This window comes from Microcaecilia unicolor, chromosome 8 (genome assembly GCF_901765095.1).
Source record: "Microcaecilia unicolor chromosome 8, aMicUni1.1, whole genome shotgun sequence".
NCBI lineage: Eukaryota > Metazoa > Chordata > Amphibia > Gymnophiona > Siphonopidae > Microcaecilia > Microcaecilia unicolor.
In genome coordinates, this window is record NC_044038.1 from 225,196,269 (window position 1) to 225,215,251 (window position 18,983).

An 18,983-nucleotide genomic window follows, 5' to 3' on the forward strand; every position below is an offset into this window, starting at 1 on the left:
TTGACTGGGTAGTTAGGTTCTGCTACTGTCCATATGGATTCAAGAAAGAGGAAGAAGGAGGAAGGGGGGAAAGGAGAGGAGGAGTGGAGTCAGGGTTTGGAACATTAGGTATAGGATTATGGGAGAGTTAATAAATGGATGAAGGGGTTAGCCTGTTTAGTTGGGACAATATCTGAAATGAAAATGAATATTAGCCTGCGGTGATAAGCAGCTTGTAAGTTGCTTCCAGTCGTGAGCTGACCTAACCCTGGAAATTCAGTGCCAGGGCATGCTCCTGGCACTGAGTATCCAAGTATATCCACTGACCTGGAGTTAATCAGGCACCAGCCGATATTCAAATCGGTGCCCTGTTAACTCGGCGCATAAAGTTAGGACAGCTTGCTTAGCAACTTAGAAGACTGAATATTGCCACTCACTCCATCCAAACTCTGCCCCTGCCCCACCCGAACCAAGCTGGTTAGGGTATGGTTGGTTAGAGGTGATATTCAGTGGCACTACCCTCTTAAGTACAACTGAATATTGGTGGCGGGATAGCTTGGGGGGGGGGGGGGGGTTAAGTGGGCAGGAACCTTTTCTGCCTGGTTAAACCCTTTTGAATATCAACCCTACTCTATTTTTTGTGCATCTGGAAACCAACACAAAATTAAAATTACAAAATTATGATAAAGCTAGCAAATCAGAGGACAAAATCTTTTACACTTCCGATATCGGACAGGCATACAGCAGGAAAGTGTGAAAGATGACGGGGGGAGGGGAAGAAGAAAAAGAAACAGGAGTCAGTTGACAGTGCCACTTAATTTAGAATTATATTTTGGGTTCTGATATTAATAGCCTACAGATGTCTCAGTGTTACAGCAGCAGGTTTGGCACAGCTGTCCTAGATACAACCAACTAAATTTCAGGCAGCTTCATGGAGGCCAAGAGATGAATTCTGCCTATTTCTGACACGGCAGTGACCCAGAATCGAGGGCATTAAGAGAAGCTCCTGGATTTGGAAAGCACAAAAGCACATGAGTACTAGTGCTAGATAGAGAGGGACTTTTCTTAAGGGCGAGGCGCAGTGTTCTACAAACCCCCGTCACAGTCAGATTGAATAAGAAGGGTTTAATTAAAACACTGCTGTGGTATGGTTAGTACACGATGCATTGGATAGGTTCTGTAGAAGTAATATGGATTCAGTTGAAAGTAGATATTTTTGAAATAGATGGATTGACCAGAGAAAGCAGAGAGAGAGAGAGAGAGAGAGAGAGAGTTGAGTTGGGTTGAGAAAGCAATGTAAGGAGTTTTATAAACAGTAAAGGCAATGGGGACATTTGATTTCAAGGATCATTAAACATGGAGTGGAGGAGTGGCCTAGTGGTTAGAGCATTGGTCTTGCAATCCAGAGGAGGCTGGTTCAAATCCTGTTGCTGCTCCTTGTGATCTTGCGCAAGTCACTTAACCCTCTATTGCCTCAGGTACAGACTTAGATTGTGAGCCCTCCTGGGACAAAGAAATATCCAGAGTACCTGACTGTAACTCACCTCGAACTACTATTGAAAAAGGTGTGAGCAAAATCCAAATAAATTATTTGAGATTCTGTTGCTACTATCTGAGATTTTACATGGAATGTTGCTACTATTTGAGATTCTATATGGAATGTTGATGTTATCTGAGATTCTACATGGAATGTTGCTACTATAAATTCTGTTGCTACTATTTGAGATTCTACATGGAATGTTGCTATAGTGGAGGAGTGGCCTAGTGGTTAGAGCACCCAGTTCAAATCCCACTGCCGCCCTTGTGATCTTGGGCAAGCCACTTAATCCTCCATTGCCTCAGGTACAAACTTAGATTGTGAGCCCTCCTGGGACAGAGAAATATCCAGAGTACCTGAATGTAACTCACCTTGAGCTACTACGGAAAAAGGTGTGAGCAAAATCTAAATAAATAAACGATTGCAGGGAAACAAGGGGACATTGTCACAAAAGGGTTCAAGTAGTTTATTATTTAGATTATTTTCAGCTGGCACATACTTGCTCAGCATTAATATAGCACTTACTTGTCACGAAGAACCACACCCTCAATGCAAGCTCCAAAAAGAACAACAGAGCTAATATCTGAACATCGGTAAAGGAAAATTTCAAGGAAGTCCAAAAACATTAGAGAAATTAAGTTAGGTGATAAGAATAATCTATAGTCCCTTCTCAGTCAGTGTATCATACAAAACAGATCAAAACTCATCTCTGAAAAGGACCATCTCTGGAAACAATAACGGGCCAGTACTTAAACTCTGTAACCAGACACAAGCTATGCCCGAATCTTCAGATCTGGCTGCTATCTGGACATCTGGGTATAACAGAACATTCAGTGCCATTATTTGGATAACTTAGGACAACCTTTTTGCTGAGATAAGCTATCCAGAAAGTTATCCATGGAATGGTGCTGAATATTGCCAGTCTCCAAGAAACTCCTGATTACTTAGGCTCTCCCCCAAACTGCTCGGCATTAACCAGGTTGGGCCAGGATGGTCTGCAGAGATTTTCAATGGCATTTCCAATACGGCAACAGCAAGTGGGATCACTCCTGCCCCATCACTCCCCACAGACCCCTTGTGGTGGGGGTAAGGAGTGGGTTGACCCTTTTAGGAAGGGGTGAATTTCAGGAAGATGGGACTATATATGTAGATTGAGGCTTGAACATGGTGTCAGGGCTAGGGGAGAAGGGGTGTTGATCCTCCTTCAATTTTTCATTCTGCAGCATGATGGGGCATTTTTAAGCAAAATTCCACAGCCTGGAATACGAAAAGTTCCAGCCTGTGGCAAAACATGAATAATTCCATACAAAATGTATGGAAGGATGTACATGTGCCAACAGCTCATGTGCATCTCCTAACTAAATTTTATAGAAACAAGCACTAACCCGTGAACATTTTCACAGGTTAGTACATAGGGTCTTCTGTGTTTCATGTGACTTGTTCACAGTTTTGGAAAACGCTTGCAGGAATTTCTGAATTTGCAATATCTGGGGCAAAGGTATGGATAAATATATACTGATGTGGCTAGGGCCATGCAGCAAGAAACAATTTCCTTGCGTGCTTCTTTCTTTTTACGTTATCCTTGTAAATGTTTGGTGAAAAATTTGAATGCTCACTAAATATCCTTTTTATCAGATCACTTACATTCATTTCTTGATTTAAAGAAGTTGTTCGTGACGCCTGCCTGTTGTTGGAACTCAGTGAGAGATTCGTATGATTTAGCAAAGTAATCAACTGTTAAGCCTTTTTTCCTCATTTTCTTTTGCTTAATTAAGTACTCCAATTGATGCTTGCTTCAACTTCATTTATATTGGTGGGCTAAATTGAAATATCAGGGATTCGTATACTTTTTTTTTTGTAATCCTTCCTTTCAGTACCCTTCTCCACCACCACCAACACTAGGCTTCGCCCTTTCTGCCTCGCTTCACCCCATGCTTGGGGCAAACTCCCTGAGCCCATACGCCGGGCCCCCTCCCTACCCATCTTCAAATCATTGCTCAAAGCCCACCTCTTCAATGTCGCCTTCGGCACCTAATCACTACACCTCTTCTCAGGAAATCTTAACTACCCCAACTTGACATTTCGTCCTTTAGATTGTAAGCTCTTCTGAGCAGGGACTGTCCTTATTTGTTAATTTGTACAGTGCTGCGTAACCCTAGTAGTGCTCTAGAAATGTTAAGTAGTAGTAGTTGTTCTTCTTTTATCATTACCTTTCTCTGTATTTTCTATGTTGCTGTTAGCAAGGTTACTGGTGATGACTATGTTTAAATTCAATTAAAAAAAAGAACACTTGCATGAATTTGTTTAATTCGCTAAAGATTGTGTTCTGTAAACACAGTAACATAATAACATAATAAGTGACGGCAGATAAAGTCCTGAATGGTCCATCCAGTCTGCCCAACAGTCACATTCATTCTCAATTCTAGATTAAATCAACAATGAACATGATATTATATACTTAGATAGATAATATTGACAGATAAAGATTATTTGTGAAAGGGGCAGGAGTGACACGCCCTCCCTCATTCTCTCTATACATTTGGTCAAGTCCAGAGCCAGGAACTCTCTTTCGAATAAAGGTTTTAGAAGGGTCACCAAGCTCAGCTCAGATGACAACATGGCTTAGACAATATTCTAAGAGGTCACGTTAATGCCCATCTTACTACAATTCTGTTTAACATGCAATGATGCCATATAGAAGATGAACAATTCTTGATGAATGATACAGACAAAGGATGTTGTAGCAATGGCCAGTATGGTCCCAGTTGGAATAGACTTCTGAGCATCCCTCAGGTCTCCTGATCTGTTGGATCCAGCCATGATTCCTTGAAAAAGAAAAGATATCAGAGGTTTGTCTCATTTACCGAAGAAGTATTTCAGCGTTTCTATAAAATTGCAAAGATGTCCACCATTGTCAGTGATCATGGGTCTTGGCGTGCACACGCCAACATTTTAAGTCTTTCTTTATACCGAGAAATGCAGTTATAACAAAATTGTTGAACCTCAGCTGTACTTGTAACGCAGTGGCTAATTCTGTAAGAGGGATTTGATGCATGTAAAACCTCATCAGGGGATTTCTACAAAAGGGCAAGTGGTAGGAGCCTTTTCGATAAAGGAACATAGATGCTTACAATCCTTTATAGAATACTACTGTAATCAGGTATCAAACGCACCTAATATTTACATGCGATATGCCAGCCATAGAGCAGGAGTAAGTGCGAGCACCTAAGTGCAGCATTAATCTGCAGATATGATGGTGCGCTAGGGGTGGAACGTACCACCAGGCTCCTGTGGTAGCCCGGTGGTACGTCCTGTTTAACGAGCGGTAAGCTTATCGCCGCATAGTAAAAGGGGCCCACAGTATATAACATAAATATAAAACTCTACATATCAGAACATATCATAGCTGTCCCAGGCAGTGCCTGCAAGGGAGGCATCCTTCTTCACAGGCACTGCCTGGGGCAGCTATGATCTCCCTTCTGCTCCGAAGACCAGCACCGCCTCACGAAAGGTTGATTGGCACGATATTGTTTTCAAATGAATGCAAACACTATAAACTTATCCTGCCAGTGCTGAATATTAACTTAGCCAGTTAAGTTTATAGCAGCCAAAAAACCTGGATATTCAATGCCACTCACCAGAAATGGCCTGGCATTGAATATCCGGGCTCACTGCCAATCGCGGGACTTAGCCGGCCTGCCTCCCGTGGGCTGAATATCGGCTCCATTGTGGATATCTTGAAATCTGACTGGCTGGGTAGCCCCCAGGACTGGTTTGGGAATACTGCTATACAGGGGTGTGCTGGTAAATTTTTAACAACAGGCTCTTTCTCCGGACGTAGCCAGCTCTGCAATTGGAAGGGCCAGGGGTGGCCGGGGGGAGCAACACTTGCCTCTTTCTCCTCCCTCCTTTCGTGCGGGCACGCTAGGCATACCTTTGCTGGCAGCCAATAAATGGACTGCCACCACTCCCAACGTCTTGCTCTGTGCAGGATGCTGGAACTTCTCACACATGCTCAAGAAGTCCCAGCCTGCTGCTCAGAGCTGGAAACAAGGAGCGGGGAGCAGCAGCAGTCTATTTACTTGGCTCAGCATCCCCACCAGCAAAGTAAAAGAGAATTCAGCAGGGGGCCCAAGCCCACATTTTGGGAGCCAGTTGTTAAAGTAGCCATGGAGGGCCCTACTTTAACAACCGGCTCCCAAAAGTCTTAAAAACTTAACAACCGGCTCTTGCGAGCCTGTGAGAGCCTGCTCCAGCACACCACTGCTGCTATACACTGAGTTTGAATTTGGGACCAAAAGTTATCCATATAAAAGGAAGCAGCAATGGAGGCATTTCTGGATGTGGTTTTAAACATAACCAGATAATGGCAATATTCATTATCTGTTTAACCAGAAATGCATAAGTAGCTCTCCTAACTTACCCATTTAAATTTAGAACCAAACATTCAGCAGTCCTACTTAAATGGATAACATGGCTGCAAATCTGTATAAAGATAAGTGGATAATTCACTCATTATTATGCAAAGACCACCCCGCTACATATCAACATCTCAGAGCTATGATATACTACTAATTATTTCCAATTATCTCCTATAGGAAATGTATTTACATATTTCTTTTAGAAATTTTCCCCTTTTTTCCCCATTGTTAACCTTATCCTAAGTACATAAGTATTGCCACACTGGGACAGACCAAAGGTCCATCAAGCCCAGCATCTTGTTTCCAACAGTGGCCAATCCTGGTCACAAATACCTGGCAAGACCCGAAAAAGTTCAATACATTATCCCAGAAATAAGCAGTGGATTTTCCCCAAGTTAATTTAATAATGGTCTATGGACTTTTCCTGTCCAGACCTTTTTTAAACCCCGCTAAGTTAACCACTTTTACCACATTCTCTGGCAACGGATTCCAGAGTTTAATTACACGTTGAGTGAAGAAAAATGTTCTCCAATTTGTATTCTAGTGATTCCCAAACTCTGTTTCATACATATCACATCTGAGGTCATGGACCTTTGAGCATCATTATCATATGCCTCCGCAGGGTCATGGGCGTCACTGCAGCTATGATCATGAGGTAGTGACCAGGAAAAGTTTGAGCAGCACTGCCCTACTCTTTCCTGCCTTGTCACTTGCCCTTCTGCTTGTGTTATTCCACACTGCTGTCCTGCCAGAGCAGTGAATCTGTTCAATACAGACGAGTAATTTTCTCATTACTATCTAATTTTCTTGCCTCAGTCAAGCTCCCACCGTCAATTTTCCATTCACCTTTCTTGCTTTAATAGATTCTTATGTTTCCTTTCCTTCTTCTTTGCCTCTCTCTCCTGTAATCTCTTTTCATCCTATTACTTTCTTTTCTTTTTTTTTTTCTTCTCAATTTCTCTTCCCCCCCCCCCTCCACCTCCCCACGCCCCCGAATGGTTTCACACTCTTGCGGTGGAAGAGTTCCCAGTCACACGTTTACGCTCAAGAAGTGCTAATGTGGGATCTCTCATCAGCCCCTAATTAACTCAAACAGCGAAAAGTAATTAAAAAATAATTACAGTAGCGTGCTATTATAACATTGTGGAAATAAAGCGAAGCTCTCACATTCCTAGAGTTCGGAGGTGGTGACATGGTGTCTACTTAGCTGTCTCTTTTGCATTGTAAAGTAAGGCACTGTTAGTAAAGATAAGTGAGGGGAAAATCCTGACAAATTATATGGATTGTGAAGATAATCCAGGCTGCAGAAAGACAAAGAGTATAGAAGGTGCAGGTAGAATGTCATGCCATTCACCAGGAAGTAGAGGAAGGTTTTGCCGCTTTAAAATGACAGGGAAACACCAACAAAAATTCTTGTTGTCATTCTGGGTCATTTCCTGTTCCCAAAACTAATAAAATGTAGGGGCTCTTTTATTAAAGTGTTATCTAATCTAGGACCCCGTTTACTAAGGCACACTAGCGTTTTTAGGAGTCCTTTTACAAAGGCGCGCTGAAAAATGGCTTGCGGTAGTGTAGGCACAGGTTATGGGCACGCGTCGATCCATTTTTTTAGCGTGCCTGTAAAAAAAGGCCTTTTTGGGGGGGGTTGGGCCGAAAATGGACGTGCGGCAAAATACAAATTGGCGCGCATAGTGGACGTTCACCAGAAAATAAAAATTATTTTTTGGACACGCATATCGGACGCCCGCCAAAAATGAAATTACCACAAGAGCTATGCTGGAGCCGGGTGGTAACTCTAAATTGGTGTGCGTTGGGTGGAAATAGACGCTTACGTGGCTTAGTAAAAGGGTCCCCTAGTTACAAAGAACTGGGTTCTCAGTAAAATACCATGTCTTAATGGTAGCCCACGCTGATAGCTTCCCTCCTAAGTGCAAGTTTATAGACGTCCAGAACATGAATGGTGCTTCTATCATAAGCATCTTGATGTCATATGATAGTGTTTTGTATAAGAATTGTCTTTGAGTCATCGGAAATATCTTCATGCTGGAAGGGGACTAGCATTTGTATATGTACGTGTAAAGGGAGAGAGAGAAGTTGTTCTCTCACGTCACGCATGCTCGGTTTCAAAACCAAGCATGCGTGGACTGAGGGCCCAGTAGCCGCTCGGCAGGCAATGCAAGGGGGGCCTGGCCCGGAGTTTTCTTTCTCCTGCTCCTGTAAGGACACGATCACCAGGGTACCATCAGGAGCAGGAGAGAGAGAGAGAGACCCTGGCGCCAGGCCCCACTTGGAGGCCCGGGCCCAGGGAATTTTGCCCCTCCCCTATCTCGGCATGACTCTTTTTTAACTACTGGTTGGTGCTGAGGGTCACCTTTATGCCACTTAGGGTGAGACTAATGTGGAGCCCCTCCAGTCATAGGTCTGGGGCTTCGGCGTTAGCTTCAGCAAGTAAGCATTCCATTTCATAACATAAATGTTCATAGGCCACCTTGTTGATTGTTTAGACATCTGTTTTTCTAAAATGGATGTCCATGCTGCATGTCACCAACTCATGAACACCTAGTTCACCATGCATTTTAGAACAGACTCTAAGATATTAGCGGAACTTCAGATGTCTCTGACTTGGACATCTAAATTCCGATTTGTCCATCCTTTCTAAACTGTCACTCCATACCAGTGGCGTAGCCACAGGTGGGCTTGGGTGGGCCAGGGCCCACCCATTTATGGCTGAGGCCCACCCAACAGTAGCACATGTTTAGTGGTAACTGGTGGGAATCCCAAGCTCCGCCAGCTGAAGGTTTTCCCCTGATGGTAACGAAAACGCTACTCTCCGTGACACCTGCGCATGCTCAGTTTTCAGTGCATGCCTGCTGCCAAGGTGGAAAGAAGCGTTTCCCCACCAGCTGAGATAATTTTTTTTTTTTTGGGGGGGGGGGGGGTGGAGAACACTTGGTGCCCACCCAATTCTTGCCTAGGCCCACCCAAAATCTGTTGTCTGACTACGCCCCTGCTCCACACATTTATAACACCCAAGCAAACATATAAGTGAGATGTACACTATAATATGGATACTTTAACTGTGTGTCAGTGCTTCCAGCTCCTACCTGTCACAGAAGGAAAGTAGATTCCTACCAGCAGGGTAAAAAAAGAGGTCATGTCACTGAAAACATAGGGCTGATCCATATTGACTGTTGTTTCACTCGTTGGCATGGAGGTAACACCTTGCTTCTCAACAATGACCCCTTTCATCAGGTAATTACCCCACAGATTCTCTGCAGCATTAAAAGAAAATTCAGCATAAGCTCTAATATTATTGTTTAATATTGTTGTTCATCAATTTCGATTTTATTTATATGCATTATGATTTTTTAAATTTTTACGTTCACTAGGTATAGAATGTATACATTTTGTATGATTATTTAATTATTTGTAGCATTTGTATCCCACATTTTCCCACCTATTTGCAGGCTCAATGTGGCTTACATTGTTCCGTAATGGTGATCACCAATTCCGGAAAAGAGAAATACATATTTAAGGTGGAGGAGACAGAATGTATTAGGTATACAGATAAAGAAAGTACATTTTTGTAATCAGAAATAAGAGGTATAGGAATAAACTTCAATCGTGATAAATTAGTATGGACAATCAAGAGATAAAGAATTATGTTCATCTATGTCATGTTTTTAATATGCTGTTCATCGCATCCAACTCTGATGTAAAGATGAAATTAAGAAATACAATCAAATTCATCGTAATACTGTTAATTAGTGAACAAACTCAATACACATCCTAAATTCATAATTAATTGCGGCAAACCTCTTCAGTCACTAGCACTATAAACTTAATTCTGTTATTAACAGTTTTAATTGTCCAAAGCGTGCTCTCGCAGCATATCATAATTTCTGAGACCGACTGCTGATTTCTGGTACCACAGCCAATTCCGTTCTCTGCTTTTACGCAACAAAACATTCACCACATAACCACAGTATCTTTAACAAATCCCAAGATGAAAATAACAAGAGCAGATCAATAATAATAGCGATCATGGGGAGCGTTTGGACACGCTGCTATCGACCAGGAAGACGGACTGCATCTTTGGAATAGCATTTGTGCTGGGTTTTTTTTACAACACTGCGGTTGACACTTGTCATCTAACATTTCATGCTGTTGATTAGCCTATATATCACTTTGCATTTTTTGCCCGTCAAGCCCACAGTATAGTCGCTGACGCAGCCCTTTTGGACGAAACATGGCCAGTGTCGGGCGATATACTGAGTTTGTTATTCAATGAATAAAAGTTTATGTGTATCTATTATGTTTTTTTCCATCTTGGAGTTTGCGGATCACCTGCCCTGTTGCTCCTTAACAAATCCCTGCAGATATTTATATGACACTCCTTTCTAATCACTTCTCTCTCCTGCAAAATTGGTTTAATATTGTAAGACATGGTTCCTCTGGGCATCACAAAAAAACAGCTACTAGTACCTTTCTTCTCCACAGAATCAATGTTAAGAGGCAGCTGAATATCTTTGTCAGTACCCAGAGGGTGAAGTGTGATCATAGTAACATAGTAAGTGACGGCAGAAAAAGACCTGTACGGTCCATCCAGTCTGCCCAACAAGATTAACTCATATGTGCTACTTTATGTGTATACCTGACCTTGATTTGTATCTGCCATTTTCAGGGCACAGACCGTAGAAGTCTGCCCAGTACTAGCCCCGCCTCCCAACCACTAGCCCCGCCTCCCAACCACTAGCCCCGCCTCCCAACCACCGGTGCTGCCACCCAATCTCCGCTAAGCTTCTGAGGATCCATTCCTTCTGAACAGGATTCCCTTATGTTTATCCCATGCATTTTTGAATTCTGTTACCGTTTTCATCTCCACCACCTCCCGCGGGAGGGCATTCCAAGTATCCAGTGGCGTACCAAGGGGGGGGGCGGTGGGGACGGTCCGTCCCGGGTGCACGCCGCTGGGGGGGTGCCGTGCGCCTGTCAGCTCTTCATTTTCATGCTCCCTTTGCCCCGAAACAGGTTACTTCCTGTTCCGGGGCAGAGGGAGCATGAAAACGAAGAGCCGGCAGGCGCGTGGCACCCCCCCCCCCAACGGCGTGCACCCGGGGGGTTCTTTCGCCAGGAGATCGGGGGTTCTTTCGCCGGGGGGGGGCATTGCGCTGTTCCAGGCGGGCGCTGCACCCGGGGGGCGGGGCACATCGGCGATCCGCCCTGGGTGTCAGCCCCCCTAGGAACGCCACTGCAAGTATCCACCACTCTCTCGGTGAAAAAATAATTCCTGATATTTTTCTTGAGTCTGCCCCCTTCAACCTCATTTCATGTCCTCTAGTTCTGGGGGACATAGGGGCTCATTTTCAAAACACTTAGACTTGCAAAGTTCCATAGGTTACTAAGATCCAGGTAGCTTTCCGAACATCGTGTGATTTTAAACCCAGAAAAGACAATAGCCTCTTGGATAACAGGGCATAGTTTAATGCCCTCATTGATTCCAACATTATTTGACAGACAAATTAATCCAGTACCTTCCTTGAGATATCTAGGAGTGATCATAGATTCAAAGGTATCCTTCACGGATCAAATTTCAGATGTTGTAAAAACATTATTGTACCATCTTCATGAGCTGCGTTCAATTAGAAATTTGGTAGATCCAGAATCACTGCGGATTTTATTTTTGTTACATTTGTACCCCATGCTTTCCCACTCATGGCAGACTCAATGCGGCTTACATGGGGCAATGGAGGATTAAGTGACTTGCCCAGAGTCACAAGGAGCTGCCTGTGCCTGAAGTGGGAATTGAACTCAGTTCCTCAGTTCCCCAGGACCAAAGTCCACCACCCTAACCACTAGGCCACTCCTCCACAAATTTTGTCATTTGCTTATTACATCACGCCTGAACTATTATAATATTATCTATGACGCCATCACAAAATTGAGCTTGAAACGTCTTCAAACCATCTAGAACACAGCGGCCCGTATCATTTGCCGCGCCTCAAAATTTAACAGGGTTACTCCGCTCCTGGATTCCGATCGAATATAGAATTAAATTTAAAGTTCTCATGCTAACACTTAAGGCAGTTCATAGGACCACGCCAACGTATCGTGCAGCTTTAACGATTCTATATACACCAGCTCGCACTCTCCGCTCACTGACAGGCAACAGATTTACAATAGCCCCGCCTTCCAGAGCTAGGTGGGATTCTACTCATACAGCTGCTCTTTATTTTTTATCCCCCGCATTACGGAATTCATTGCCATAACAGATCAGCTTGGAAACATCATATGCTTCTTTCCGAGCGGCATTAAAAACAGACTTGCTGAACTAAACATGTATACTCTGGAGGAAAGGAGAAACAGGGGTGATATGATACAGACGTTCAAAAATATTTGAAAGGTATTAATCTGCAAACGAACCTTTTCCAGAGATGCGAAGGCAGTAGAATGAGAGGACATGAAATGAGATTGAAGTGGGGCAGACTCAAGAAAAATGTCAGGAAGTATTTTTTCACGGAGAGAGTAGTGGATGCTTGGAATGCCCTCCCGCAGGAGGTGGTGGAAATGAAAACGGTAACGGAATTCAAACATGCGTGGGATAAGCATAAAGGAATCCTACTACTTAACATTCCTGTGCCGAAGGAATGGATCCTAAGGAGCTTAGCTGAGATTGGGTGGCAGAGCCGGTGGCGGGAGGCAGGGATGGTGCTGGGCAGACTTATACGGTCTGTGCCAGAGCTGGTGGTGGGAGGCGGGGCTGGTGGTTGGGAGGCGGGGATAGTGCTGGGCAGACTTATACGGTCTGTGCCAGAGCCGGTAGTGGGAGGCGGGACTGGTGGTTGGGAGGCGGGGATAGTGCTGTGCAGACTTATACGATCTGTGCCCTGAAGAGCACAGGTACAAATCAAAGTAGGGTATACACAAAAAGTAGCACATGTGAGTTATCTTGTTGGGCAAACTGGATGGACCGTGCAGGTCTTTTTCTGCCGTCATCTACTATGTTACTATGTTACTATGTTCAATGAGCTTTTGAGACTTAGATCTCATAATGCCTCATTAAGAGGGCTATACAGGTTCCAATTCAAATAGAGAGGAATTATATTATATGCTGTAAGACTCACATTTGTGTGGATGTATGTGACGCTCTTCAGAATGTAAGATTCGTTTGTTCTTTCCTATATTTTATGGCATTCCTATTTTACATTTTTTAGTTTAATTCATTTGCTTTATGTCATTTGCTGTTTGTACGTAAACCGTTCTGATTTGTTCGCAATAAGTAACGGTATAGTAAAATGAATAAATGATGGCCACTTTACTTAGGTGAACCTTGGCAGAACTTTTATAAATGTGCAGCCCCACTTCTGGGTACTCAGATTTATTAGTCACAGTTCAGGGCAGCAGGAGGACAGGCAGACAAAATCATTGTAATTGAAACCCCTACATAGGAGCTTATCCAGTGGACAAAGTTGATGGGGGCGTGTCAGAGGTGTGGCGAAGGTGGAACTGGGGCGTGGTTATCGACCGAGGGCAGATGTACGCGTTAGGGCGGTAATCGAAAAAATAAAGGCGTTTGTAGCGAACATTTAGGACCCTTTTGTTGGACCCTTTTTTCACACGAACAGGTCCCAAAAAAGTGCTCTAAATGATCAGATGACCATCGAAGGGAATCGGGGATGACCTCCCCTGACTCCCCCAGTGGTCACTAACCCCCTCCCACCACAAAAAAATGATGTTTCACAACTTTTTATTTTCACCCTCAAATGTCATACCCACCTCCCTGGCAGCAGTATGCAGGTCCCTGGAGCAGTTGTTAGGGGGTGCAGTGGACTTCAGGCAGGTGGACCCAGGCCCATCCCCCCCTACCTGTTACAATTGTGCTGCTTAATGCTTATTAGTCGTCCAACCCCCCCAAACCCACTGTACCCACATGTAGGTGCCCCCCTTCACCCCTTAGGGCTATAGTAATGGTGTAGACTTGTGGGCAGTGGGTTTTGAGGGGGATTTGGGGGGCTCAACACACAAGGGAAGGGTGCTATGCACCTGGGAGCTCTTTTACCTTTTTTTTTTTTTTTGTAAAAGTGCCCCCTAGGGTGCCCAGTTGGTGTCCTGGCATGTGAGGGGGACCAGTGCACTACGAATCCTGGTCCCTCCCACGAACAAATGCCTTGGATTTATTCGTTTTTGAGCTGGGCGCTTTCATTTTCCATTATCGCTGAAAAACAAAAACGCCCAGTTCACAAATTGTCGAATAAAACATGGACGTCTATTTTTTGCGAAAATACGGTTCGGTCCGCCCCTTCACGGACCCGTTCTTGGAGATAAACGCCCATGGAGATAGACGTTTTCGTTCGATTATGCCCCTCTATATGGCATATACGGATGTTCCTCCAAAAGTTCTCACAAAATGAGACGATCGCTTGGTGCTATCCAAGTAAAGCGTGGACTGAAAAGTCCACGCTTTACTTGAATAGCTCCAAGCGATCATCTCATTTTGTGAGAACTTTTGGAGGAACATCCGTATATGCCAATTTGTAGACCCCTAAAGAAGGCCTTTTTGGCCGAAACACGGACCGTGTAGGGTCCTAATAAATCATTTTGGTTTCTCCACATCTGTGATTTCAGTTTGGTCTTTCTGGATATCTTCCGCTTGTTTTGTTGCTTTCTTTGGAAAAGACCCGACACAGGCCGTGTTTCGGTGCTCCGCGCCTACGTCAGGAGTCACAGTGATAGCGGGGAGAATTGTGTGGAGTAGCTCAGCAGAACTATCAGACGCTATGTCTAGCAGCGATATATATTCCTCCGCACATGTAAAGAGATAGCGCTCAAATAGTGAAAAAAACTAACACTCTCCTTCTGTATTAGTGTCCAAGAAAAAAAAAAAAAAAAAAAATTCACTAATACAGAAGGAGAGCGTTAGTTTTTTTTCACTATTTGAGCGCTACCGCTTTACATGTGCGGAGGAATATATATCACTGCTAGACATACAGTGGGGGAAATAAGTATTTGATCCCTTGCTGATTTTGTAAGTGTGCCCACTGACAAAGACATGAGCAGCCCATAATTGAAGGGTAGGTTATTGGTAACAGTGAGAGATAGCACATCACAAATTAAATCCGGAAAATCACATTGTGGAAAGTATATGAATTTATTTGCATTCTGCAGAGGGAAATAAGTATTTGATCCCCCACCAACCAGTAAGAGATCTGGCCCCTACAGACCAGGTAGATGCTCCAAATCAACTCGTTACCTGCATGACAGACAGCTGTCGGCAATGGTCACCTGTATGAAAGACACCTGTCCACAGACTCAGTGAATCAGTCAGACTCTAACCTCTACAAAATGGCCAAGAGCAAGGAGCTGTCTAAGGATGTCAGGGACAAGATCATACACCTGCACAAGGCTGGAATGGGCTACAAAACCATCAGTAAGACGCTGGGCGAGAAGGAGACAACTGTTGGTGCCATAGTAAGAAAATGGAAGAAGTACAAAATGACTGTCAATCGACAAAGATCTGGGGCTCCACGCAAAATCTCACCTCGTGGGGTATCCTTGATCATGAGGAAGGTTAGAAATCAGCCTACAACTACAAGGGGGGAACTTGTCAATGATCTCAAGGCAGCTGGGACCACTGTCACCACGAAAACCATTGGTAACACATTACGACATAACGGATTGCAATCCTGCAGTGCCCGCAAGGTCCCCCTGCTCCGGAAGGCACATGTGACGGCCCGTCTGAAGTTTGCCAGTGAACACCTGGATGATGCCGAGAGTGATTGGGAGAAGGTGCTGTGGTCAGATGAGACAAAAATTGAGCTCTTTGGCATGAACTCAACTCGCCGTGTTTGGAGGAAGAGAAATGCTGCCTATGACCCAAAGAACACCGTCCCCACTGTCAAGCATGGAGGTGGAAATGTTATGTTTTGGGGGTGTTTCTCTGCTAAGGGCACAGGACTACTTCACCGCATCAATGGGAGAATGGATGGGGCCATGTACCGTACAATTCTGAGTGACAACCTCCTTCCCTCCGCCAGGGCCTTAAAAATGGGTCGTGGCTGGGTCTTCCAGCATGACAATGACCCAAAACATACAGCCAAGGCAACAAAGGAGTGGCTCAGGAAGAAGCACATTAGGGTCATGGAGTGGCCTAGCCAGTCACCAGACCTTAATCCCATTGAAAACTTATGGAGGGAGCTGAAGCTGCGAGTTGCCAAGCGACAGCCCAGAACTCTTAATGATTTAGAGATGATCTGCAAAGAGGAGTGGACCAAAATTCCTCCTGACATGTGTGCAAACCTCATCATCAACTACAGAAGACGTCTGACCGCTGTGCTTGCCAACAAGGGTTTTGCCACCAAGTATTAGGTCTTGTTTGCCAGAGGGATCAAATACTTATTTCCCTCTGCAGAATGCAAATAAATTCATATACTTTCCACAATGTGATTTTCCGGATTTAATTTGTGATGTGCTATCTCTCACTGTTACCAATAACCTACCCTTCAATTATGGGCTGCTCATGTCTTTGTCAGTGGGCACACTTACAAAATCAGCAAGGGATCAAATACTTATTTCCCCCACTGTAGCGTCTGATAGTTCTGCTGAGCTACTCCACATAATTCTCCCCGCTATCACTGTGACCCCTGACGCAGGCGCAGAGCGCCGAAACATAGTCCGTGTCGGGTCTTTTCCAAAGACTGTTTTATACAGGTTCCAATTTAATAATTAAAGAAATGTCCCTCTTTTTAAGGCCCTTGGTGCTGTTTTTTTGCTGTTTGGACTTTTGTGTACATGTGACCATATAGTTATATAAATAGTATCTTATGAAATACCTTGTAGCATAAATTAATGTGCTTTCACAAGATAGTATGCACTTCGCCAGTAGGCAAGTACAGCAGCAAAGTCTGGGTGGATTGCAGAAGTTCATGCACAGATTATAAAATAGAGTAATTTATTTATTTATTTGCTACATTTGTATCCCATATTTCCCCACCTATTTTCAGGCTCAATCTGGCTTACATAGTCCCGTAAAGGCGTTCACCAAGTCCGGTAGAGAAACAAATACAGGTTTTGTTGTGGTCGAATAAGGTAGGTGTGTTTCAGGCACCATGGGGGTCGAAGAGAGGGAAGGTAGTACATTGTCCAGCACGATCATTGGTTTTGCTGTGTTGCCAGGTGTAGGGATTTATGTTGGGTTGGTAGTGTAAGCCTTTTTGAACAGGTTGGTTTTTAGTGATTTCCTGAAGTTTAGATGGTCATAGATTGTTTTCACAGCTTTTGGCAATGCATTCCATAGTTGTGTACTTCTCCAATCTAGGTATGGACATTTATACCTGCTCTCGAGTGGGTGTAAACATCCACACCTAAGAGGTAGGTGTCATTTCTGTTGCCTTCACTTGCATTTTATACAGATGCATAGGTTCCTATGTATCTTTATATAATAACACCTGAGTAGACGTCTACTTGCCCTCTTAAACCAGGTGCCCCATTACAAAATTACCCTCATAATATTGTAGGTATTATTCACATGAGTGGAGAGGCGTTTGATGTTGCTGAGACTCAGAAAAAAGCTGGGGAGTTGGAGCCAAACATTTAAACTATCTGGTCAAAATTCAGCCAGTGGTGGTCAGCACTGACCGCCATGAGCAGAATAAGGCCCTAATATTCAATGCCAGGCCATGTCTGGACACCAGCATTGAATAACCGGTTCTGACTGGCCAAGAGTTTTCCGCCAGAATTTATGCGGGTCGAGGCCAATATTCAGTTGGGACTCACATAAGACGTGCGGGTCCCAACTGAAAATCAGCCAGGACCCGCATAAGAAATCCCCCATGCCAATCCCTGCTCCCTCCTGACTCCCCCCAAAACACTCAGTCTCCCCCACCTTAAATGCTGATACCCCCTCTCTCCCATTCTCCCCAGAGCATCATTGTGTGAACTAGGAGCCCCCCTACCCCCAAATCCCATAGGCTCCTCAGGCCTACCTTTAAATCCCTGGTGGTCTAGGGGGGTCGTACATTCAGCAGCACACACTACACGTACAGTGCCATTGAATATATGAATCATTTGAAATGTCTAGATTAGACGTTTCAACATTTTTTCTAGACATCCGGCTGAAATTTGGTCTTATAGTGATTTTATGTTTTCCTAAAGCATTCACAGAGTGACCATTCAATATCCATGAACTCTTGTGAATCATTCAGGCTGCAGCTGCAGTGAAACTCAAATTATAACCCACATTGTTAAAGAGCGGCCTCTGACTAACACTGGAGGGGAGCTTCAGACACTCCATTTAGCCACTAATAAGATAATTGCTTGGCTTGAAGGCCATGCACACAGTAAACTTCATCTACTGCCTCTCTCTCTCATCGATTTTCCTTTCCCTCTCCATTCTCTTCCCTCCTGATCCTATGCTTCTTCCCCCTTTCCTAGTGCCTGATTTGTATCACCCCCTCTCTACTCTACTCTCTCCACACTCGTCCATCCCTACACCCCTTCCCGTGCACTCCATGGATAAATCCTTCTTATCTGTTCCCTTCTCCACTACTGCCAACTCCAGACTTCGCGCCTTCTGTCTCGCTGCACCCTACGCCTGGAATAAACTTCCTGAGCCCCTACGTCTTGCCCCATCCTTGGCCACCTTTAAATCTAGACTGAAAGCCCACCTCTTTAACATTGCTTTTGACTCGTAACCACTTGTAACCACTCACCTCCACCTACCCTCCTCTCTTCCTTCCCGTTCACATTAATTGATTTGATTTGCTTACTTTATTTATTTTTTGTCTATTAGATTGTAAGCTCTTTGAGCAGGGACTGTCTTTCTTCTATGTTTGTGCAGCGCTGCGTATGCCTTGTAGCGCTATAGAAATGCTAAATAGTAGTAGTAGTAGTAGTACTCTCCCTTTTTGTATTCACTTTGATCTCCCAGTACCTATATTTCCTCCTCCCTGGACTCCAAGGTTCCTTCCTCCATCTTCTAATTCTACGTACGACAAGGCAAGAAGCTATAAAATTCTAAGGCACCAACTTCTTTCCTAGAATACATAAGA

The 18,983-nt window shown here is 44.1% G+C and overlaps 1 protein-coding gene across 1 annotated transcript in view; it reads right to left on the reverse strand.

Annotated features, from left to right (window-relative positions):
* Positions 1–18,983, reverse strand: part of SLC12A5 (solute carrier family 12 member 5) — a gene marked incomplete at its 5' end in the record, with an annotated part of 169,621 nt that overhangs the window by 93,255 nt on the left and 57,383 nt on the right. Inside the window, 3 exon segments of the mRNA XM_030213464.1 lie at positions 2,042–2,099; positions 4,243–4,341; positions 9,042–9,209. Of these exon segments, the coding sequence (XP_030069324.1) occupies positions 2,042–2,099; positions 4,243–4,341; positions 9,042–9,209 (325 nt within the window).